The following is a 19,863-nucleotide window of genomic DNA, read 5'->3' on the forward strand; positions in this document are numbered from 1 at the left end:
AGATATTTTGTAATGCTGAGGCCTACATTAACATAGATATTTTGTAATGCTGAGGCCTACATTAACATAGATCTTTTGTAATGATGAGGCCTACATTAACATAGATCTTTTGTAATGCTGAGGCCTACATTAACATAGATCTTTGTAATGCTGAGGCCTACATTAACATAGATCTTTTGTAATGCTGAGGCCTACATTAACATAGATCTTTCGTAATGCTGAGGTCTACATTAACATAGATCTTTCGTAAAGCTTGCATGTGAGAGTCTAGAGGACAATAAGTGTCTCTGAATATTTTATGCACAGACTTGAGCCCCCTCTTAACCGTATAAGTCTCAAAGGTCCAAGGGCCCACACCGTGAATCTTAAAATAATATCTTAAGCTTTTTCATTGAGCATTTGTACCAGAGAAACTATAGCCAATTATCACGTAAGCTTCTTTCACTGCATTACACAAAACACTCTGGACCTCTTACCCTGCCCCCAGGACAGTGCAAACCTGACCTGACCTGGTCAGTACACTTTCACCCATATAATGCTTAACTGGCTGGGACGGCTGCCAAAACCCCTGGGCGGACACGCTAACATACTACAGTATCATCTACATAGTACAGTATTAACCACCAGAGTGCTCTTCAGAATTTCCCTTAAGTCAGCTGTAGAGTCTTGTCCCTGTATCTGGGCAAACTACAACCTTTCAGGAGGACATTACTCCTTTGTTCCCACAGTGTGAATAGACGGTTTGACTAACAATTCAATAAGGAACGCAAAACACTTTATTGATTCTGACTAAATTATCTAAGGAGATTTATAATTGACATGTTTCACTTTGTCTGCCCTGAGGGATACAACCAATGCTTATTTTAAAATATATATACACTGCTTAAAAAAATAATGGGAACACTAAAATAACACATCCTAGATCTGAATGAATTAAATATTCTTATTAAATACTTTTTTCTTTACATAGTTGAATGTGCTGACAACACAAATCACGCAAAAATTATCAATGGAAATCAATTTTATCAACCCATGGAGGTCTGGGTTTAGAGTCACACTCAAAATTAAAGTGGAAAACCACACTACAGGCTGATCCAACTTTGATGTAATGTCCTTAAAACAAGTCAAAATGAGGCTCAGTAGTGTGTATGACCTCCCTACAACGCCTGGGCATGCTCCTGATGAGGTGGCGGATGGTCTCCTGAGGGATCTCCTCCCAGACCTGGACTAAAGCATCCGCCAACTCCTGGACAGTCTGTGGTGCAACGTGGCGTTGGTGGATGGAGCGAGACAATTGATCTCAAACACTGAGCGGAAGCATTCATATATAAAATATCCCCATAGTCTAGTAAAGGCATAAATGTAGCTGATACTGGCCTCCTTCTGGCTTCAAAAGAATAACAGGCCTTATTGCTAAAATTAAATCCCAATTTCAGCTTCAATTTTTTTGTAAGTTGTTGAATATGCAATTTAAAAGAGAGGCAGTCATCAATTAAAATTACAAGATATTTATATGAGGTTACAACCTCAATCTCCTTGCCCTGACAGGTGAAAGGTTCAGGGGTATATTTCTTGCTTTAGAAAACACCATTAGTTTAGTTGTCAGTATTGAGGATAAGCTTCAATTGACACAAGGTATGTTGAACAGTATAAAAAGCAGTTTGCAAGTTCTGGAAAGCTTTTGTAAGAGACGAGGCACAACAGTAAATAACAGTATCATCAGCATAAAAATGAAGTTGCGCATTTTGGACATTTTTGTCTAAATCATTTATATACATTGTAAATAAGAGAGGACCAAGTACAGAGCCTTGGGGCACACCATTAAAGGCAGCCAATTTAACAGACATTAGCCCATCAAATTGAGTGCACTGAGTTCTATCAGACAGATAGTTAGCGAACCATGCAACTGCATGCTCTGAAAGACCTACACTCTCTGCCTTAGTATAGCATGATCAACTGTATCAAAAGCCTTAGCGAGATCAATAAAAAGTGAGACACAGTGCTGTTTTTTGTCAAGGGCTTCAGTGGTATCATTTAAAACCTTCATGGCTGCTGTAATTGTGCTATGCTTCTTCCTGAAGCCCGATTGGTACATTGATAAAATAGAGTTAGTAAATAAAAACTATTTTAGCTGTTCACTCACAAGGGTTTCAAGTATTTTCACCAGGAGTGACAGCTTTGAGATTGGCCTATAATTATTTAAAAGAGTTTGATCTCCCCCTTTTAAAAATTGGTAGGACAAATGCTGATTTCCCGATGTTCAGAAATTCCTTACATTCCAGGGTTAGATTGAACAGATATGTAAGTGGTCCTATATTGACATAACCTGAAAGGCCACTCAGCAAGGAAGAAGCCACTGCTCCAAAACTGCCATAAAAAAAGCCAGACTACGGTTTGCAACTGCACATGCGGACAAAGATTGTACTTTTTGGAGAAATGTCCTCTCACCCAAATTATTGTGGGAAGCTTGTGGAAGGCTACCCGAAACATTTGACCCAAGTTAAACAATTTAAAGGCAATGCTACCAAATACTAATTGAGTGTATGTAAACTTCTGAAACAATGGGAATGTGATTATTCTGACATTTCACATTCTTAAAATAAAGTGGTGATCCTAACTGACCTAAGACAGGGAATTTCTTCTAGGATTAAATGTCAGGAATTGTGAAAAATTGAATTTAAATGTATTTGGCTAAGGTGTATGTAAACTTCAACTGTATGTACTGTGCCTTCAGAAAGTATTCACACACCTTGACTTTTTCCACATTTTGTTGTGTTACTAAGTGGGATTAAAATTGATTTAATTGTAATTTTTTTGTGAATTATCTACACAAAATTCTAACATCTTTTTTTATTAATGAAAAATAAACCACTAATATACAGTATCTTGATTAGAGAAGTATTCAACCCCCTGAATCAATACATGTTAAAATCACCTTCGGCAGTGATTACAGCTGTGACTCTTTCTGGGTAAGTCTAAGAGCTTTCCACACCTGGATTGTACAATATTTTCCCATTATTCTTTAAACAGATTATTCAAGCTCTGTCAAGATGGTTGTTGATTATTGTTAGAAAGACATTTAAGTATTTTGGACAGTGTCAATTTAGTGTCTATATATAGTCTAGTGAGTGTGTGTAGGGTCAGTGCAGATCATTCCGGTACCATTAATTGACTACTTAGCAGTCTTATGGCTTAGGGGTAGAAGCTGTCTCTGAGCCTGTTGGTCTAAGAGCCAATGCTCTGGTACCGTTTGTGAGACGGTAGCAGAGCGAACAGTCTATGGATTGGATGGCTGGAGTCTTTGGTCATTTTTTGTCTCTTCCTCTGACACCACCTGATAGAGGTCCTGGATGACAGTAGTAGTTTAAAGAATAATAATAATAAAATATATATATAAAATAAACTGTGGTGCAAATGAATGTTATAAACTTTTCATTCTATTTACAGTTATCGCATCAATTCAGGTAATTTATCGCAATATGGATTTCTGCACATATCGCCCATCTCCCTGCCATAGCGTCTCTCCATGATAAGCATTATTCACAACAGATGTTTGATGACGGTGCCTTATTTTATATGATAGAAGTTTATACAATTTTAAAAACATTACAATACATTCGCAGATTTCACAACACACTGTGTGTCCTCAGGCCCCTACCACATATCTACAGTACTAAATCCATGTGTATGTGTGTGTATAGTGCATATGTTATTGTGTGTGTCATTGACTAGACTGAGATGTATTTTACTAACCAACTCTGCTGCTGTTTTAAACATCAAAAGGAATGCGAGGCTATAGCCCACCACACCATGTTGGGAGATCTGAGTGACAGCTGAGGCTATAGCCCACCACACCATGTTGGGAGATCTGAGTGACAGCTGAGGCTATAGCCCACCACACCATGTTGGGAGATCTGAGTGACAGCTGAGGCTATAGCCCACCACACCATGTTGGGAGATCTGAGTGACAGCTGAGGCTATAGGCCACCACACCATGTTGGGAGATCTGAGTGACAGCTGAGGCTATAGCCCACCACACCATGTTGGGAGATCTGAGTGACAGCTGAGGCTATAGGCCACCACACCATGTTGGGAGATCTGAGTGACAGCTGAGGCTATAGGCCACCACACCATGTTGGGAGATCTGAGTGACAGCTGAGGCTATAGGCCACCACACCATGTTGGGAGATCTGAGTGACAGCTGAGGCTATAGGCCACCACACCATGTTGGGAGATCTGAGTGACAGCTGAGGCTATAGGCCACCACACCATGTTGGGAGATCTGAGTGACAGCTGAGGCTATAGGCCACCACACCATGTTGAGAGATCTGAGTGACAGCTGAGGCTATAGGCCACCACACCATGTTGGGAGATCTGAGTGACAGCTGAGGCTATAGGCCACCACACCATGTTGAGAGATCTGAGTGACAGCTGAGGCTATAGCCCACCACACCATGTTGAGAGATCTGAGTGACAGCTGAGGCTATAGGCCACCACACCATGTTGGGAGATCTGAGTGACAGCTGAGGCTATAGGCCACCACACCATGTTGGGAGATCTGAGTGACAGCTGAGGCTATAGGCCACCACACCATGTTGGGAGATCTGAGTGACAGCTGAGGCTATAGGCCACCACACCATGTTTGGAGATCTGAGACACCATGTTGGGAGATCTGAGTGACAGCTGAGGCTATAGCCCACCACACCATGTTTGGAGATCTGAGACACCATGTTGGGAGATCTGAGTGGCAGCTGCCTGTTCTTACAGGTGGGCAGAAGCTTGTGGAGGAAAATAGTTTATCAGCCTGGGCGCTACTAAACATAACTGAGCACAGGAATGTTATTCTCTAGATCAAGTGATTTTGAAGGGGTTGAACTCCCCTCACCCCCTTCACACACACACACATCCCCTCAAGCTCAAACAAGAGTAGAGTAGTATTCTTAGAAATACTGTATTTTCTGCTTGAGACCTCAAAAGTCTTGCTCTTCCTACAAGCATGTTTCATCAATGTATCTGATTGCATGTGCACGCTACAGTTTAAAATATATATATATATATATATATACACAAATATTCTATAAACTTTTATTGAATCAGGGGAGCCCAATTGAGAGCAGGATCTCATTTCCAATGGTGCCCTGGGTGGTGTACAATAGATGATCCAGTAGCCTACATGAAAAGGGTGTGTCTCAAAGGCTTTTATTTATTTGCTTTTTGATTTCGATGATGCAGTAAGCAGGAAGATCATTGCCTCCCAATCACAAGTTTGAGCCATAACTTTGATTGAGGAATACTCCAAAAAGACAATGGACTATTCGGAGACATTTTGATGTTGGGAATAATAACTTGTAAACACAGTATTTGAAAGAAAAATCATGTAATACATAGATTTTATAATTCAATACGACATATGGACCTTAGCCTACTTGTTTGATGTAGTAGACTGCCATATCATCTGAAATGTCAGCTTTTGGTATGGATTTCAGACTCCGGCTCCAAATTCCCACAGGACTACATTAGACATTTCACTCCCATGACATCATGGAACTGTTTCACAGTGGTGCTTGCATAACATCAGCTTTTATTTCTATATGAAGAGTTTACTATATGCCATTATTGCATGGCAGATAGACTAGCTTTCACTAAAAGTTACCATGCATCCTTACCAACTTCGAACGTTCCTGGTAGACGAGCTTTACCCTGTCATATAACGTGTTTAGAGAGAGAATCAGGTCATCAAAATAAAATGTCTAAATAAATACAGTTGCTTGCAACGTTGCACGGGTTATTGGGATACTTTCATGATGAACTGATATGGCTGGTCTTGGTGAGAATAGTTTGTGATGTGTTCTTTCAATAGGTTTCCGCTGTTAGAACTTTGATAAATAGGCGTAGTCTATCTAGTGCAATACACACAGCACGAAAACCTTCAACCCAATGACTGACCTTTGAAGAGTTGAAGTCTTCGGTGAGGGATAATTTTAGTAGGCTACTTTCAGCATTTACTTTTAGGTCATTCTAATCCAAGTGTCGGGTAGTTTACATAGTTACATTTAGGAAAGGGACCAAATACACGTTTTAGAGTGTTGTTTATTAGCGCTATGTTGGACTTACCTTTAATACTAATTCCAAGTCCTCCCACATCTTGCTTTGTAACTCTCACCGTGCGCTTAACGTTGGTGATCGTTTCTGGGACGGGAAAGGAGCTGAGGTTGGCTGGGTCTCCATTAATGTCACCGGCGGGAGTTGGGTTGGGTTTCACTGGTTCTTCGGCGACCTCTCCGGGGCTCACGGTTAAAGTCTCCTCCGTAAGTGTGGCTAATACACGGATCCAACGGTCCACGGTAACTCGAAGTTCCAACAGTCCAGTTTTCTGTGCCTTCATCGCGGCAGCCATGTTCAACACATTCCTGGAATAACTCTATAGACGGGTTGGCAGTCGTGTAAAGAGATAGGGGTAAGGCAGGAGACCCAGCCCCCTCCTCCAACTCCCTCTCCTATTCCAAGATGTTTTGCAATATCATAGTCGAAAGTTAATTGAGCACAATTCTTTTCATTAATGAACAAAGTTGGTGCAGTGGAGCCAACATTTTTTTTTTTACGATGAAAATAGTTAATTGGTCCTGGACTTTCATATTTCTTCATAAAAACCACACTTACTTTCATATTTCTTCATAAAAACCACAATAAAGTGTTAGAAATCATTCTATTGACAGACATCCCGATTTAACAGGAATCAAAGGTTGCAGTAGCCTACCAAATCAAACTACTCCTAACGATGTTTTTGATGGGTCAAATATTTTAATCTTATATTTTAATATTATTGACCATGGTTTAGGTTTGATGTTTTCTCTGATAAAAAAATATTGATATTGTAGCGAATTCGGGGTAGCCACAACCGGGACTCGGACACCAGTCCAACAACTGTGGCTCCCGAGTGGCGCAGGTCTAGGTAAGGCACTGCATCTCAGTGCTAGAGGCATCACTATAAACCCTGGTTCGATTCCATGCTGTATCACAGCCGGCCGTGATTGGGATACCCATAGTCGTTAGGGTTTGGCCGGGATAGGCCGTCATTGTAAATAAAAATGTGTTCTTAACTGACTTGACTAGTGAAATAGAAATTGTCAGCCAACACCATGCCCCTCCGATGGCATCAGGTGCCATCCCACTTCTGACACCAGTGTAGGGAATTCAGGGGGGGTAGTCCCAAACGGAACTCAAACCCAGGTCCAGCAACTGTCAAACCAACACCTTAACCAGCCACTAGGTCACCACAATATATTTTTTTATATAACTAGGCAAGTCAGTTAAGAACAAATTCTTATTTACAATCACGGCCTACACCGGCCAAACCCTGTTGACACTGGGCCAATTGTGCACCACCCTATGGGACTCCGAATCACGGCCGGTTGTGATACAGTCTGGATTCAAACCAGGGTGTCTGTAGTGACGCCTCAAGTACTGAAATGCAGTGACTTAGACCGCTGTGCCACTCGGGAGCCACAATATCATGTTTTAACTTGTTCTTTACACTTGTATGAAACATACACGATTTGTATGATGTTGCATTGTATCTAATGGTGGTAGATCTAAATCTCCCATTATCTTTAGCCAAAATGTATTACAATACAATCCCTCTTTAGTGATGATATTGAATTCTACCAGAGGGAAACTCTATATGATTCATTTACATTATAGCCTAATAGTCCACGACAGTTTTGCACCTCAAAAGGTTAAAGGAAAGACATGATATGTATCCATTTTGTTTTAGTATATAAAAAACACATTCAATGAAGAAGGTGAAACATAGGCCTACTTTATGAAAGTGCTGAGAAAAAGCAACTCAGGCCACTTTGAGATTAAAATGGCCAGTGTAATAGGATCATCAATAACCTATAAACTGTTTTATAGGAGACAACCATCCCAACCATCTCACTAGGCCAGAAACAGTACTCTTTTCACTATTAGACCACTATGGGCCCTGATCAACAGTAGTGCACTATATAGGGAATAGGGTGCCATTTGGGATACAAACTATATTGACCTCTTCTTGGGCTCTTAGCATATGGCCCTTCCTCTAAAGAAGTTAACACCATGCTGTAGGCGAGGATGTAGTATGGGGCTCTGAAACTTAATCAATAACAACCCTATCTGCCAATTACTCCGAAGAGCCTGAGGCAGACAAAATGTGAATTCCTGAGGGGTAAGGAGAGTGTGCTCTTAGTACAGAGAACAGAGGGTCCATACCAAATGGCACCCTATTCCCTGCACTTTTGGCCAGGGCCCTATAGGTTTCTGGTTGCTCTGGTCAAAAGTAGTGCATTATACATGCAGGTTGACGTTTATTGTCATGAGTCTTGTGCTGGAGGCAGAACTGAGCGATTTCCCCTTAGGTAGGCCAGCTGCAAAGTCAAAATTGACAATATTGTTCAAATTCATGAAAACAAAAATGTGCTTTTTAGTCTTAATTTAAGGTTTGGGTTATAGGCATTAGTCTTAGCAGTGTGGTTAAGTTTGTGGTTCTGATTATATGTATTACTTAGTGGCTGTGCCAGCTAGTGACTACTCTGCAGAGCTTCCTCCAAAACATGATTCATGACGAAAAGCGCTAACCTGCGCACTACATACGGAATAGGGTTGCAATTTGGAACACAACAAGACAGTCGCGAGAAAAGAGTTTGTCTGTCAAGCTATAGTCTAGCTGTAAATGCGCTGCATCTGTTACTAGGCAGCAGGTGAAACAGCACAGCAGTTACCCCGATTTAGAACGTGGAGCTTCAACCCGCATGTCTTTCCCTCTCTCTCTAGTTAATGTAGTTTTTTGTACTGCTTACACCCCGTACAAGGATACAGGAAGGAACTACACTAATGGAGTCCCTTCAAGTTGAATGCAGTCTACCTTTAAGCCACGATACACATCGTGAGGAAAGTTTGCCGTAAAATAACTCCAATAGAACATCTGTCAGTGCAAAACACTTAGGAGCCTATTCTGTATATGGTTTCACCTATACATTTTTGGAAGGCTAATAATTTATAGTTTGTGCTCACTGGCCCATAGCTCGTGATCTGTGGCAAATAGAAAATAAAAAGTAAGAAAGACACTGGGAAATACTTCGATGGAGTTCAATAGCTTTTTAGATCCTATTTCTTGGGTTTTTCAAGCCTTTGCTACCCTCTGGTGGTTGAATCTACCTATCGCGTGTGTCTCCACGTAAGTCTATGGTATCTTTACATAGGAGACTTGTATTTGCTCATCCTGGGATGTCACTAATGCGACACATAATGAATGCATATACAGAACGAACAAATGTAAAGGTGAATGGAGAGGTTCCACCATGGCATTTTTAAATCAGTAAAGGGAATTGAACAAGTGCACATTTTGGGAGGAAGAAGAGAAAATTCAGAAGTAGCCAGGAAAAGCTAAATGTAGCCATGTGGTCTGACCTCAGCTACAACTACAATACTTTACATTTAAATAGATGTTGATGTTTTTTTTTATGCAATACTGAAATGGGGAGACAGATTAAAGAATATGTGGATAAGGGTGGCCCCACCGCTAGGTGGTTTATGTAGTCTGGAGTCGACAAAACTTGGGCCCATATTCAGAAAAGATAGTTGATTATGAACGCCGATCTAGGAGCAGTTTTGCCTTTTACACACACACACACACACACACACACACACACACACACACACACACACACACACACACACACACAGACATGAAATCAAAGCACAGATATATACAGTTGAAGTCGGAAATTTACATACACTTAGGTTGGAGTCATTAAAACTCGTTTTTCAACCACTCCACACATTTCTTGTTAACAAACTATAGTTTGGCCAAGTCGGTTAGGGAATCTACTTTGTGCATGACACAAGTAAGTTTTTCAACAATTGTTTACAGACAGAATATTTAACTTATAATTCACTGTATAACAATTCCAGTGGGTCAGAAGTTTACATACACTAAGTTGACTGTGCCTTTAAACAGCTTGGAAAATTCCAGAAAATGATGTTGTGGCTTTAGAAGCTTCTGATAGGCTAATTGACATAAGTTGAGTCAATTGGAGGGTTACCTGTAGATGTATTTCAAGGCCTACCTTCAAACTCAGTGTCTCTTTGCTTGACATCATGGGAAAATCAAATGAAAGCCAAGACCTCAGAAAAAAAAATGTGTCTGGTTCATCCTTCGGAGCAATTTCCAAATGCCTAAAGGTACCACATTCATCTGTACAAACAATAGTACGCAAGTATAAACACCATGGGACCACGCAGCCGTCATACCGCTCAGGAAGGAGACGCGTTCTGTCTCCTAGAGATTAACGTACTTTGGTGCGAAAAGTGCAAATCAATCACAGAACAACAACAAAGGACCTTGTGAAGATGCTGGAAGAAACAGGTACAAAATGATCTATATCCACAGTAAAACAAGTCCTATATCGACATAACCTGAAAGGCCGCTCAGCAAGGAAGAAGCCACTGCTCCAAAACTGCCATAAAAAAGTCAGACTATGGTTTGCAACTGCACATGGGGACAAATATTGTACTTTTTGGAGAAATGTCCTCTGGTCTGCTGAAACAAAAATAGAACTGTTTGGCCATAATGACCCTTGTTATGTTTGGAGGAAAAAGGGGGATGCTTCCAAGCCGAAGAACACCATTCCAACAGTGAAGCACGAGGGAGACAGCATCATGTTGTTGGGGTGCTTTTCTGCAGGACTGGTGCACTTCAAAATAGATGGCATCATGAGGCATGAAAATTATGTGGATATATTGAAAGAATATCTTGAGACATCAGTCAGGAAGTTAAAGCTTGGTCGCAAATGGCTCTTCCAAATGGACAATGGCCCCAAGCATACTTCCAAAGTTGTGGCAAAATGGCTAAAGGACAACAAAGTCAAGGTATTGGAGTGGCCATCACAAAGCCCTGACCTCAATCCTGTAGAAAATATGTGGGCAGAATTGAAAAAGCGTGGGTGAGCAAGGAGGCCTACAAACCTGACTCAGTTACACCAGCTCTGTCAGGAGGAATGGGCCAAAATTCACCCAACTTATTGTGGGAAGCTTGTGGAAGGTTACCTGAAATGTTTGACCCAAGTTAAACAATTTAAAGGCAACGCTACCAAATACTATTTGAGTGTATGTAAACTTCTGACCCAATGGGAATGTGATGAAAGAAATAAAAGCTGAAATCAATCATTATTTATATTATTATTCTGACATTTCACTTTCTTAAAATAAAGTGGTGATCCTAATTGACCTAAAACAGGGAATTTTTACTGGGATTAAATGTCAGGAATTGTGAAAAAAAAAACTAGTTTAAATGTATTTGGCTAAGGTGTATGTAAACTTCTGACTTCCACTGTACACTTAATCTCCAAAGGTAATTTAAATTAATCTGTTAGACGTGTAGATAGATCGATCTTAAAACAGAAAGACAGACAGACTTATAGACAGACAGACTTACAGACAGACAGACACAATTGGCCCAGTGTCGTCCAGGTTTGGCCATTGTAGGCCGTCATTGTAAATAAGAATTTGTTCTTAACTGACTTGCCTAGTTAAGTAAATGTATGAAGCCTTTTTGAGTTGTAGTTTTTTATAAAGTGAGACCCCACAATAATCTTCCCAGTTCTGACAATTCAATTTACTGCTGCAGATCTGATATGTGTTAAAACACTGTGAAAATGATTTGTTATTTGAAAGACCTTGTGCGATGTCATCTCTCGTGGAAAGACTACAAGTCTGAACAAATTACGCAAGATTTTAGTTCTGGGTTAACCAGCATTATGTGCAGGTGAAAATAGATTGACTAATAGTTACAGACAAGTACAGTAGAACATAAACTCAGCAAAGAAAGAAATGTCCTCTCACCGTCAACTGCGTTTATGTTCAGCAAACTTAACATCTGTAAATATTTCTATGAAAATAACAGGATTCAACAACTGAGACATAAACTGAACAAGTTCCACAGACATGTGACTGACAGAAATGGAATAATGTGTTCCTGAACAAAGAGGGAGTCGAAATCAAAAGTAACAGTCAGTATCTGGTGTGGCCACCAGCTGCATTAAGTACTTCAGTGCATTTCCTCCTCATGGACTGCACCAGATTTGCCGGATCTTGCTGTGAGATGTTACCTCACTCTTCCGCCAAGGTACCTGCAAGTTCCCAGACATTTCTGGGGGGAATGGCCCTAGCACTCACCCTCCAATCCAACAGGTCACAGACTTGCTCAATGGGATTGAGATCCGGGCTCTTCACTGGCCATGGCAGAACACTGACATTCTTCCCTGTAATGCACAGCGTTGGGATTGCCTGCAATGAAAACAAGCTCAGTCCGATGATGCTGTGACACACCGCCCCAGACCATGATGGACCCTCCACCTCCAAATCGATCCCGCTCCAGATTACAGGCCTCGATGTAACGCTCATTCTTTCGACGATAAATGCGAATCCAACAACCAACAACCATGTTTTTTTTCAGAGTCAGCATAAGGCACTCGTCGATTCAGGCATGGCTAGTAATTTTATCGATAGAGCGTTCGCCCTTAGTTTAGGGATCACCATTATTCCTGTAGTTAGTCCTTTCCCGGCACACGCTCTGGATAGTTGACCATTAGGGTCCGGGCTAATCAGGGAAGCCACCATCTCCTTGACCATGGTGACGCAGGGGGGTCACGAGGATCAGTCTCTTTCTCATTGACTGTCCTGTGTTTCCCGTGGTACTAGGCCTTCCCTGGTTAGCTCTTCATAACCCCACTATTTCCTGGCAACAGAGGGCTCTCACGGGGTGGTCGTGAGAGTGCTCGGGGAGGTGTGTAGGGGTTTCCGTTGGTGCTACCACGGTGGAAAGTCCAGACCAGGTCTCCACCGTGCACATTCCCCCAGAATATGCCGATTTGGCTCTCGCCTTCTCCAAAAAGAAGGCTTCTCCAAAAAGAAGGCGACTCAATTACCACCCCATCGACGGGGGATTGTGCGGCAAATCTCCTGGTAGACGCTACTCTTCCCAGGAGTCACGTGTATCCCCTGTCGCAAGTGGAGACGGTGGCTATGGAGACATATGTCTCTGAATCCCTGTGTTAGGGGTACATTCGGTCCTCCACTTCACCCGCCTCCTCAAGTATATTTTTCGTGAAGAAGAAGGAGGGAGGTCTGCGCATTGACTATCAAGGTCTAAATCAAATCACGGTGAGGTACAGTTACCCGCTCAATGCACGGAGCGCACTTCTTCACTAAACTGGATCTCAGGAGTTCTTACAACCTGGTACGTATCCGGGAGGGAGACAAGTGGAAGACGGCGTTTAGTACCACCTCAGGGCATTATGAGTACCTCGTCATGCTGTACAGGTTGATGCATGCTCCATCAGTCTTCCAATCCTTTGTAGACAAGATTTTCAGGGACCTACACATGTAGGGTGTAGTGGTGTATATCGATGACATTCTGATATACTCCTCTACACGTGCCGAGCATGTGTCCTTGGTTCGCAGGGTACTTGGACGACTGTTGGAGCATGACCTATACGTCAAGGCTGAGAAATGCCTGTTCTTTCAGCAGGCCGTCTCCTTCTTAGGGTATCGCATTTCCACATCAGGGGTGGAGATGGAAAGTGACCGCATTTCAGCCGTGCGTAATTGGCCGACTCCCACCACGGTAAAGGAGGTGCAGCGGTTTTTAGGGTTTGCCAATTACTACCGGAGATTTATCTGGCGTTTTGGGCAGGTGGCTGCTCCTATTACCTCACTGCTGAAGGGGGGTCCTGTACGTTTGCAGTGGTAGACTGTGGCGGACAGGGCTTTTGGGCACCTAAGGGCTCTGTTTACCTCAGCTCCCGTGCTGGCCCATCCAGATCCCTCTTTGGCGTTCATAGTGGAGCTGGACGCATCCAAGACTGGGATAGGAGCCGTGCTCTCTCAGCGCTCGGGTACGCCACCGAAGCTCCGCCCCTGTGCTTTCTTCTCGAAGAAACTCAGCCCGACGGAGCGGAACTATGTTTTGGGGGACCTGGCGCTGTTGGCTGTGGTTAAAGCTTTGAAGGCGTGGAGACATTGGCTTGAGGGGGCTAAACACCCTTTCCTCATCTAGACTGACCACCGCAACCTGGAGTACATCTGGGCAGCGAGGAGACTGAATCCTCGTCAGGCAAGGTGGGCCATGTTCTTTACCCGTTTTGTGTTTACCCTGTCCTACAGACCAGGTTCCCAAAATGTTAAGGCAGACGCACTGTCCTGGCTGTATGACACAGAGGAGCGGCCCATGGATCAGACTCCCCTACTCCCGGCCTCCTGCCTGGTAGCGCCGGTCGTGTGGGAGCTGGACCCAGACATTGAGCAGGCATTACGTATAGAGCCCGCTCCACTTCAGTGTCCCGTCGGGCATCTGTACGTTCCGTCTGCTGTCCGTGACCAGTTGATCTATTGGGCCCACACGTCACCCTCCTCTGGTCATCCGGGGATCAGTCGGATGGTGTGCTGTCTGAGTGGGAAAAACTGGTGGCCTACCTTGGCAAAGGACGCCACTCCTCCACTAACCTCTCCCCCTTTCCGTGCGTTCTGGCACCGTGGCATCAGAGTCAAACCGAGGCTCCTGCGGTGGACGACTGGTTCAGGCGCGCGGAGGAGACATGGGAAGCCGCCCATGTCCACCTCCAGCGCTGCGACAAAAAACCAGCGCGGACCGTCACCGCAGTGAGGCCCGGTGCGAACCGGGTCTGGCTCTTGACCCGAAACTTGCCCCTCCGCCTGCCCTACCGGAAGCTTGGCCCGCGGTTTGCAGGGCCATTCAAAGTCCTGAGGAGAGTGAACGAGGTGTGTTACAGGTTACAGCTTCCCCCCGATTACCGTATTAACCCCTCGTTCCATGTGTCTCTCCTCAGGCCGGTGGTGGTTGGTCCGCTCCAGGAGTCTGAGGTAAGGAAGGTTCCTCCGCCCCCTCTGGAAATCGAGAGGGTGTCCTGGCGTACTCCGTTCGTTCCATCCTGGATTCGAGGCGTCGGGCGTCGAGGCGTCGGGCCTTCTGTACCTCGTGGAGTGGGAGGGGTACAGTCCGGAGGAGAGGTGGTGGGTTCCGGTGGCGGACGTGTTGGACCCTGAAATGCTGCGGGAGTTCCACCGCTTCCGGCCGGAACGCCCTACAACTCACCCTCCGGGTCTTCCCAGAGGCCGGTGTCATCGTGTGGCTCCAAGGAGGGTACTGTCACAACTTCCGCCAAAGTTGGACCCTCTCCTTGTTCGGGCGGCATTCGGCGGTCGACGTCACTGGTCTTCTAGCCATCGCTGCCCCATTTTTCATTGTTCTATTTGTTTTGTCTTGTTCCCCGCACACCTGATTTACATTCCCTAATCACACTGTCTTTGTTTTGTGTTTATTGTATCGCACCAGTCTGTTTTTTTCACCCTGGGCATTGCCTGTACCCTATTGGGGAAATGTTGGTGAAACTTATGGTTGTATTCTTGATGGTATTTTGCGTTTGTCACTTTTGCCGGTTGGCTTGAGTTTTAGCTGTTTGCTCTTGGCAAATAAAGTCGCCTGATCACCTATCTCTGCTCTCCTGCACTTGACTCGAATGACCAGCAGCGAAAACCCTGACAGTATCAAATGATCTATCTAAGTGGACAATGCTGTTTGATTTGAGTAGCACATACAACAATGGAATTATGACATTCTTTGACCATATAACCTGCTCTTCATGCATCTGTCATACTGCTGCTTCTTCGTAATGTGGCCACCCCAAGCCATTCTAAAGGATCCAATCTAATATACCTCATGAACCTGCAGGGTTCATAAGACTCGTAGACACAACAAAGTGTGTAGATACAAACACACACTTGAGTGTTAACTGTATTGATCCATACAAACACACACACACATCAGTTGACTGTGATTTTGTGTGTGTTGCATTGGTGGTGGTAGTAGTAGTGGACAGTTGGGGATGGTCTGCTGATTCATTTCAAATCCCCCTCCACCCTCTCCAGATATGCCATATGGGCCAGTGTGTCCATTTGAGCAGACGGCTGGCAGCCTGGCCTTCTACCTCCATCCCCAGCAGCCTTGTCAGGGAGGGTGGTGGATGGAGGGGGCTTCTGCCTGCCTGATTCATACAGGGTTACACCGACCCAATCTCAGATTAATACCGTCCCTATGCTGTATATTTTTTTTAGTCTTTTTTAAATTGAACCTTAAGAACACATTTTTTTTAAAGGACAGCCTACCCTATGGGATTCCCAATCACAGACATATGTGATACAGCCTGGATTTGAACCAGGGACTGTAGTGATACCTCTTGCACTGAGATGCAGTGCCTTAGACCGCTGCGCCATTCAGGAGCCCTTTACAGTACATTGCAGTACCTTATGTTACTTTACACTATTTTACATTGCTTTACAATGCTTTACAGTACTGTAAATTACTTTACATTTCAGTTAGTTGTAACAAATTGGGGTGGGCAGGTTAGGGCAACTCACCCCATCCACTTACCAATATGTACTTACCCACCCGGTTGACTCGAGTCGTGAGTGAGACTTTGGGTGAGAATGAGCGTGTCAAGTGACAGCGCGAGGTCAGGGCGGCTGCACCTTCTGCTGTATAACTCTGTCCTCTATTGTCCCCGCGGTGTTCGGTTGATCTCATTATTTCCTCTGTCTTTTTCTTCCTGAATAATGTAAAGGTATATATATGCATGAGGACAGAGGGAGGAGCTACGTAATGGGCTATCTCTCTCTCTGTCTGGACCATGGATTTTGTAATCCCTACTGTCTGTCTGTCTGGGGGTCCCTCTCCCCCCTACTAATGATATGGATGCCCTCTGCACTTTCTCATACTGATGGGGTACTTGCGGGATTTGGTGTGTGTGTCCACATGCATGTTTAAGGGTAGGGATGTTTGTGTGTGTGTCAAGACTGATGGTGTGTGTGTGAGCGGGCGCATGTTGAGGGTGATGTCAGTGCTGGTGTATGTGTGTGTGTGTAAGTTGAAGGTCGTGGGGGGCTTTACTCTAGAGAATGAACACAGCGTCTGCCGCGTGACCTCTCTTACACCGACTGTTTCCTGAGCTCAGTTGATAAGCGTGCCGCCGTGTGGCCCCAACAAGCAAAGGGAAAAGAAAGAGTTGGAGGAAGACCAGTAAAAGACAAGTGGACAGCAGGCTCAGGGTCACTGAATGACGACCACATTAACTATTACAATGGCCTCCCAAATCCCCTAAACCATGGCCTTGGCCCTAACCCCACCTGGCCCAGAATCGGCCCTGGGTCGGCCCGGGTTAAGAGTCACCAGGCCAGGGCCGGCCAGTCAGTCAGCTGTCAGTAGGAGCAGGAAGTGTGGCAGGGTGAACAGTTATTTTTCAGGGTGTGTGATCTGCCAGGTCACCCACAGCTCAGTGGCAGGCTGCAGCAGACCTGCTGGTGTGTGATTAAGGGAACGGTGACAAAGATGCAGAGGCCAGCTGTCACACACAGGGCAATAATGACGGGCAAATCCCGGCCGTCTGACTCTGCTCTCTTAGCTTCACTCTTGGACTCTAACCAGCTTTTGTTAACGTGTCACAAACTTGTTTTACTAGGGGTTTTAGGTGCTGTTTAGTTACTCTACTGAAAGTGGTTTTACTAGGGGTTTTACGTACTGTTTGGGAGAATATGATTTGGGAGAATATAATTAGAAAACTCTTTAGACTGCTTGTTTATATTCAGTGTGGCTAGACAGTGTCTACAACAAGCAGTGTGCTCTTGTGCTCGGAAGTTGAACTTGTAAACAATATATCATCCCTTCATTCAACCCATTGATTAGTATTTTCAGTGGTGTAAAGTACTTAGGTAAATATATTTTAAAGTACTACTTAAATACTTTTTTGGGGGTATCTGTATTTACAGATAGTTATTCCAAAGTATTTGGTTTTAAATATACTTAAGTATCAAAAGTAAAAGTTTAAATCATTTCCTTATAATAGGCAAACAGGATGGCACGATTTTTTTGTTTTTTAAATTGACGGATAGCCAGGGGCACACTACAACACTCAGACAATTTAAAAACAAAGCATTTGTGTTTAGAATTTTACTGGGTGATTTTCACTTTTATTGAGTCATTTTCTATTAAGGTATCTTTACATTTACTCAATTATGACAATTGGGTACTTTTTCCAAAATGGAATATTTTTGTGTTATGATACTCTGCTTTCACATGGTTTGGTGACATGTAATTCCGACATGGTGTGATAGTTTGAACTTCATCCATCATAGTTTTTCTTAATCTGTTCCCTAGTCATCTCTTAATCTGTTTCCTACTCATCTCTTCATCTGTTTCCTAGTCATCTCTTCATCTGTTCCCTAGTCATCTCTTCATCTGTTCCCTAATCATCTCTTCATCCGTTTCCTAGTCATCTCTTCATCTGTTCCCTAGTCATCTCTTCATCTGTTTCCTAGTCATCTCTTCATCTGTTTCCTAGTCATCTCTTCATCTGTTTCCTAGTCATCTCTTCATCTGTTCCCTAGTCATCTCTTCATCTGTTCCCTAGTCATCTCTTCATCTGTTTCCTAGTCATCTCTTCATCTGTTTCCTAGTCATCTCTTCATCTGTTTCCTAGTCATCTCTTCATCTGTTTCCTAGTCATCTCTTCATCTGTTCCCTAGTCATCTCTTCATCTGTTCCCTAGTCATCTCTTCATCCGTTTCCTAGTCATCTCTTCATCTGTTCCCTAGTCATCTCTTAATCTGTTCCCTAGTCATCTCTTCATCTGTTTCCTCTCCCTCTCTATAGGCTATGTGCTGTTGATGGAGATGATGAAGATAGATCTGGAGATTGAGGGGATGCTTGTTCCCTTCTAGAAGATTTAAAGATAAGCATATACATGCAGTTGTGACAACCTCTCTTTCTCTTTCTCTCTCCCTCTTTCTCTCTCTCCCTCGCTTTCTCTCTCTTGCTCTCTTCCGCTCTCTCACTCTCTCTCTCTCACTCTTTCACCCTCTTTTTCCCTCCCTCTCTACCTCTCTCTTCCTCTCTCTCCCTCTCTTTCTCCATCTCTTTCTCAAAGCAATTCAATAAACTTTATTGACATGGAAAGTTAAATCACTTATATTGTCCAAGTAAACATTCTGTATAATAAATATGGTTGAATAAGACCATAATATCTCCCGCCCCCTCTCTCTCTCCTGCTCCAAACACACTCTCTAAGAGATCAGTTATATGTAGTAGAAAGAGCAGATCCAAAGATGACATCCTCTCTCTCCCTCTCTCCCCCTCTCTCCTTATTCTCTCTCCCTCTCTCCCCCTCTCTCCTTATACAAGCCACACTCTGATAGGTGAAGGATCCTGTGGGGTTGATGGACTGCAGCCTGCAGTAGGTTCCCGGTTAGGGTTGATGGACTGCAGCCTGCAGTAGGTTCCCGGTTAGGGTTGATGGACTGCAGCCTGTAGTAGGTCCCCGGTTAGGGTTGATGGACTGCAGCCTGCAGTAGGTCCCTGGTTAGGGTTGATGGACTGCAGCCTGCAGTAGGTTCCCGGTTAGGGTTGATGGACTGCAGCCTGCAGTAGGTCCCCGGTTAGGGTTGATGGACTGCAGCCTGCAGTAGGTCCCCGGTTGGGGTTGATGGGCTACAGCCTGCAGTTGTCACACCCTGATCTGTTTCACCTGTCCTTGTTATTGTCTCCACCCCCTCCAGCTGTCGTTTGTTTTCCCCAGTGTATTTATCCCTGTGTTTCCTGTCTCTCTATGTCAGTTCGTCTTGTATGTCCAAGTCAACCAGCGGTTTTTCCCGTTCTCTTGCTTTTGCTATTTCTCCTTTTTCTAGTCCTCCCGGTTTTGACCCTTGCCTGTTTCTGCACTCTGTACCCGCCTGCCAGACCTTTCTGCCTGCTTGACC

At 43.9% G+C, this 19,863-nt stretch overlaps 1 protein-coding gene across 2 annotated transcripts in view; it reads right to left on the bottom strand.

Annotated features, from left to right (window-relative positions):
• Window positions 1–6,576, bottom strand: part of LOC110528541 (alpha-1-syntrophin) — a 67,137-nt gene extending 60,561 nt beyond the window's left edge. The window contains exon 1 of one of the 2 annotated variants that reach the window (XM_021610658.3): window positions 6,115–6,576. In XM_021610658.3, coding sequence (XP_021466333.1) covers window positions 6,115–6,397 — 283 coding nt within the window. In that variant the 5' untranslated portion in view covers window positions 6,398–6,576. The remainder of the gene's footprint in view (window positions 1–6,114) is intronic. The other variant, XM_090241936.1, reaches the window with a different exon arrangement.
• Window positions 6,577–19,863: the final 13,287 nt, after the last annotated feature.

The sequence above is a fragment of the Oncorhynchus mykiss genome, chromosome 7 (assembly GCF_057628025.1).
Source record: "Oncorhynchus mykiss isolate SJ-2025 chromosome 7, ASM5762802v1, whole genome shotgun sequence".
Lineage (NCBI taxonomy): Eukaryota > Metazoa > Chordata > Actinopteri > Salmoniformes > Salmonidae > Oncorhynchus > Oncorhynchus mykiss.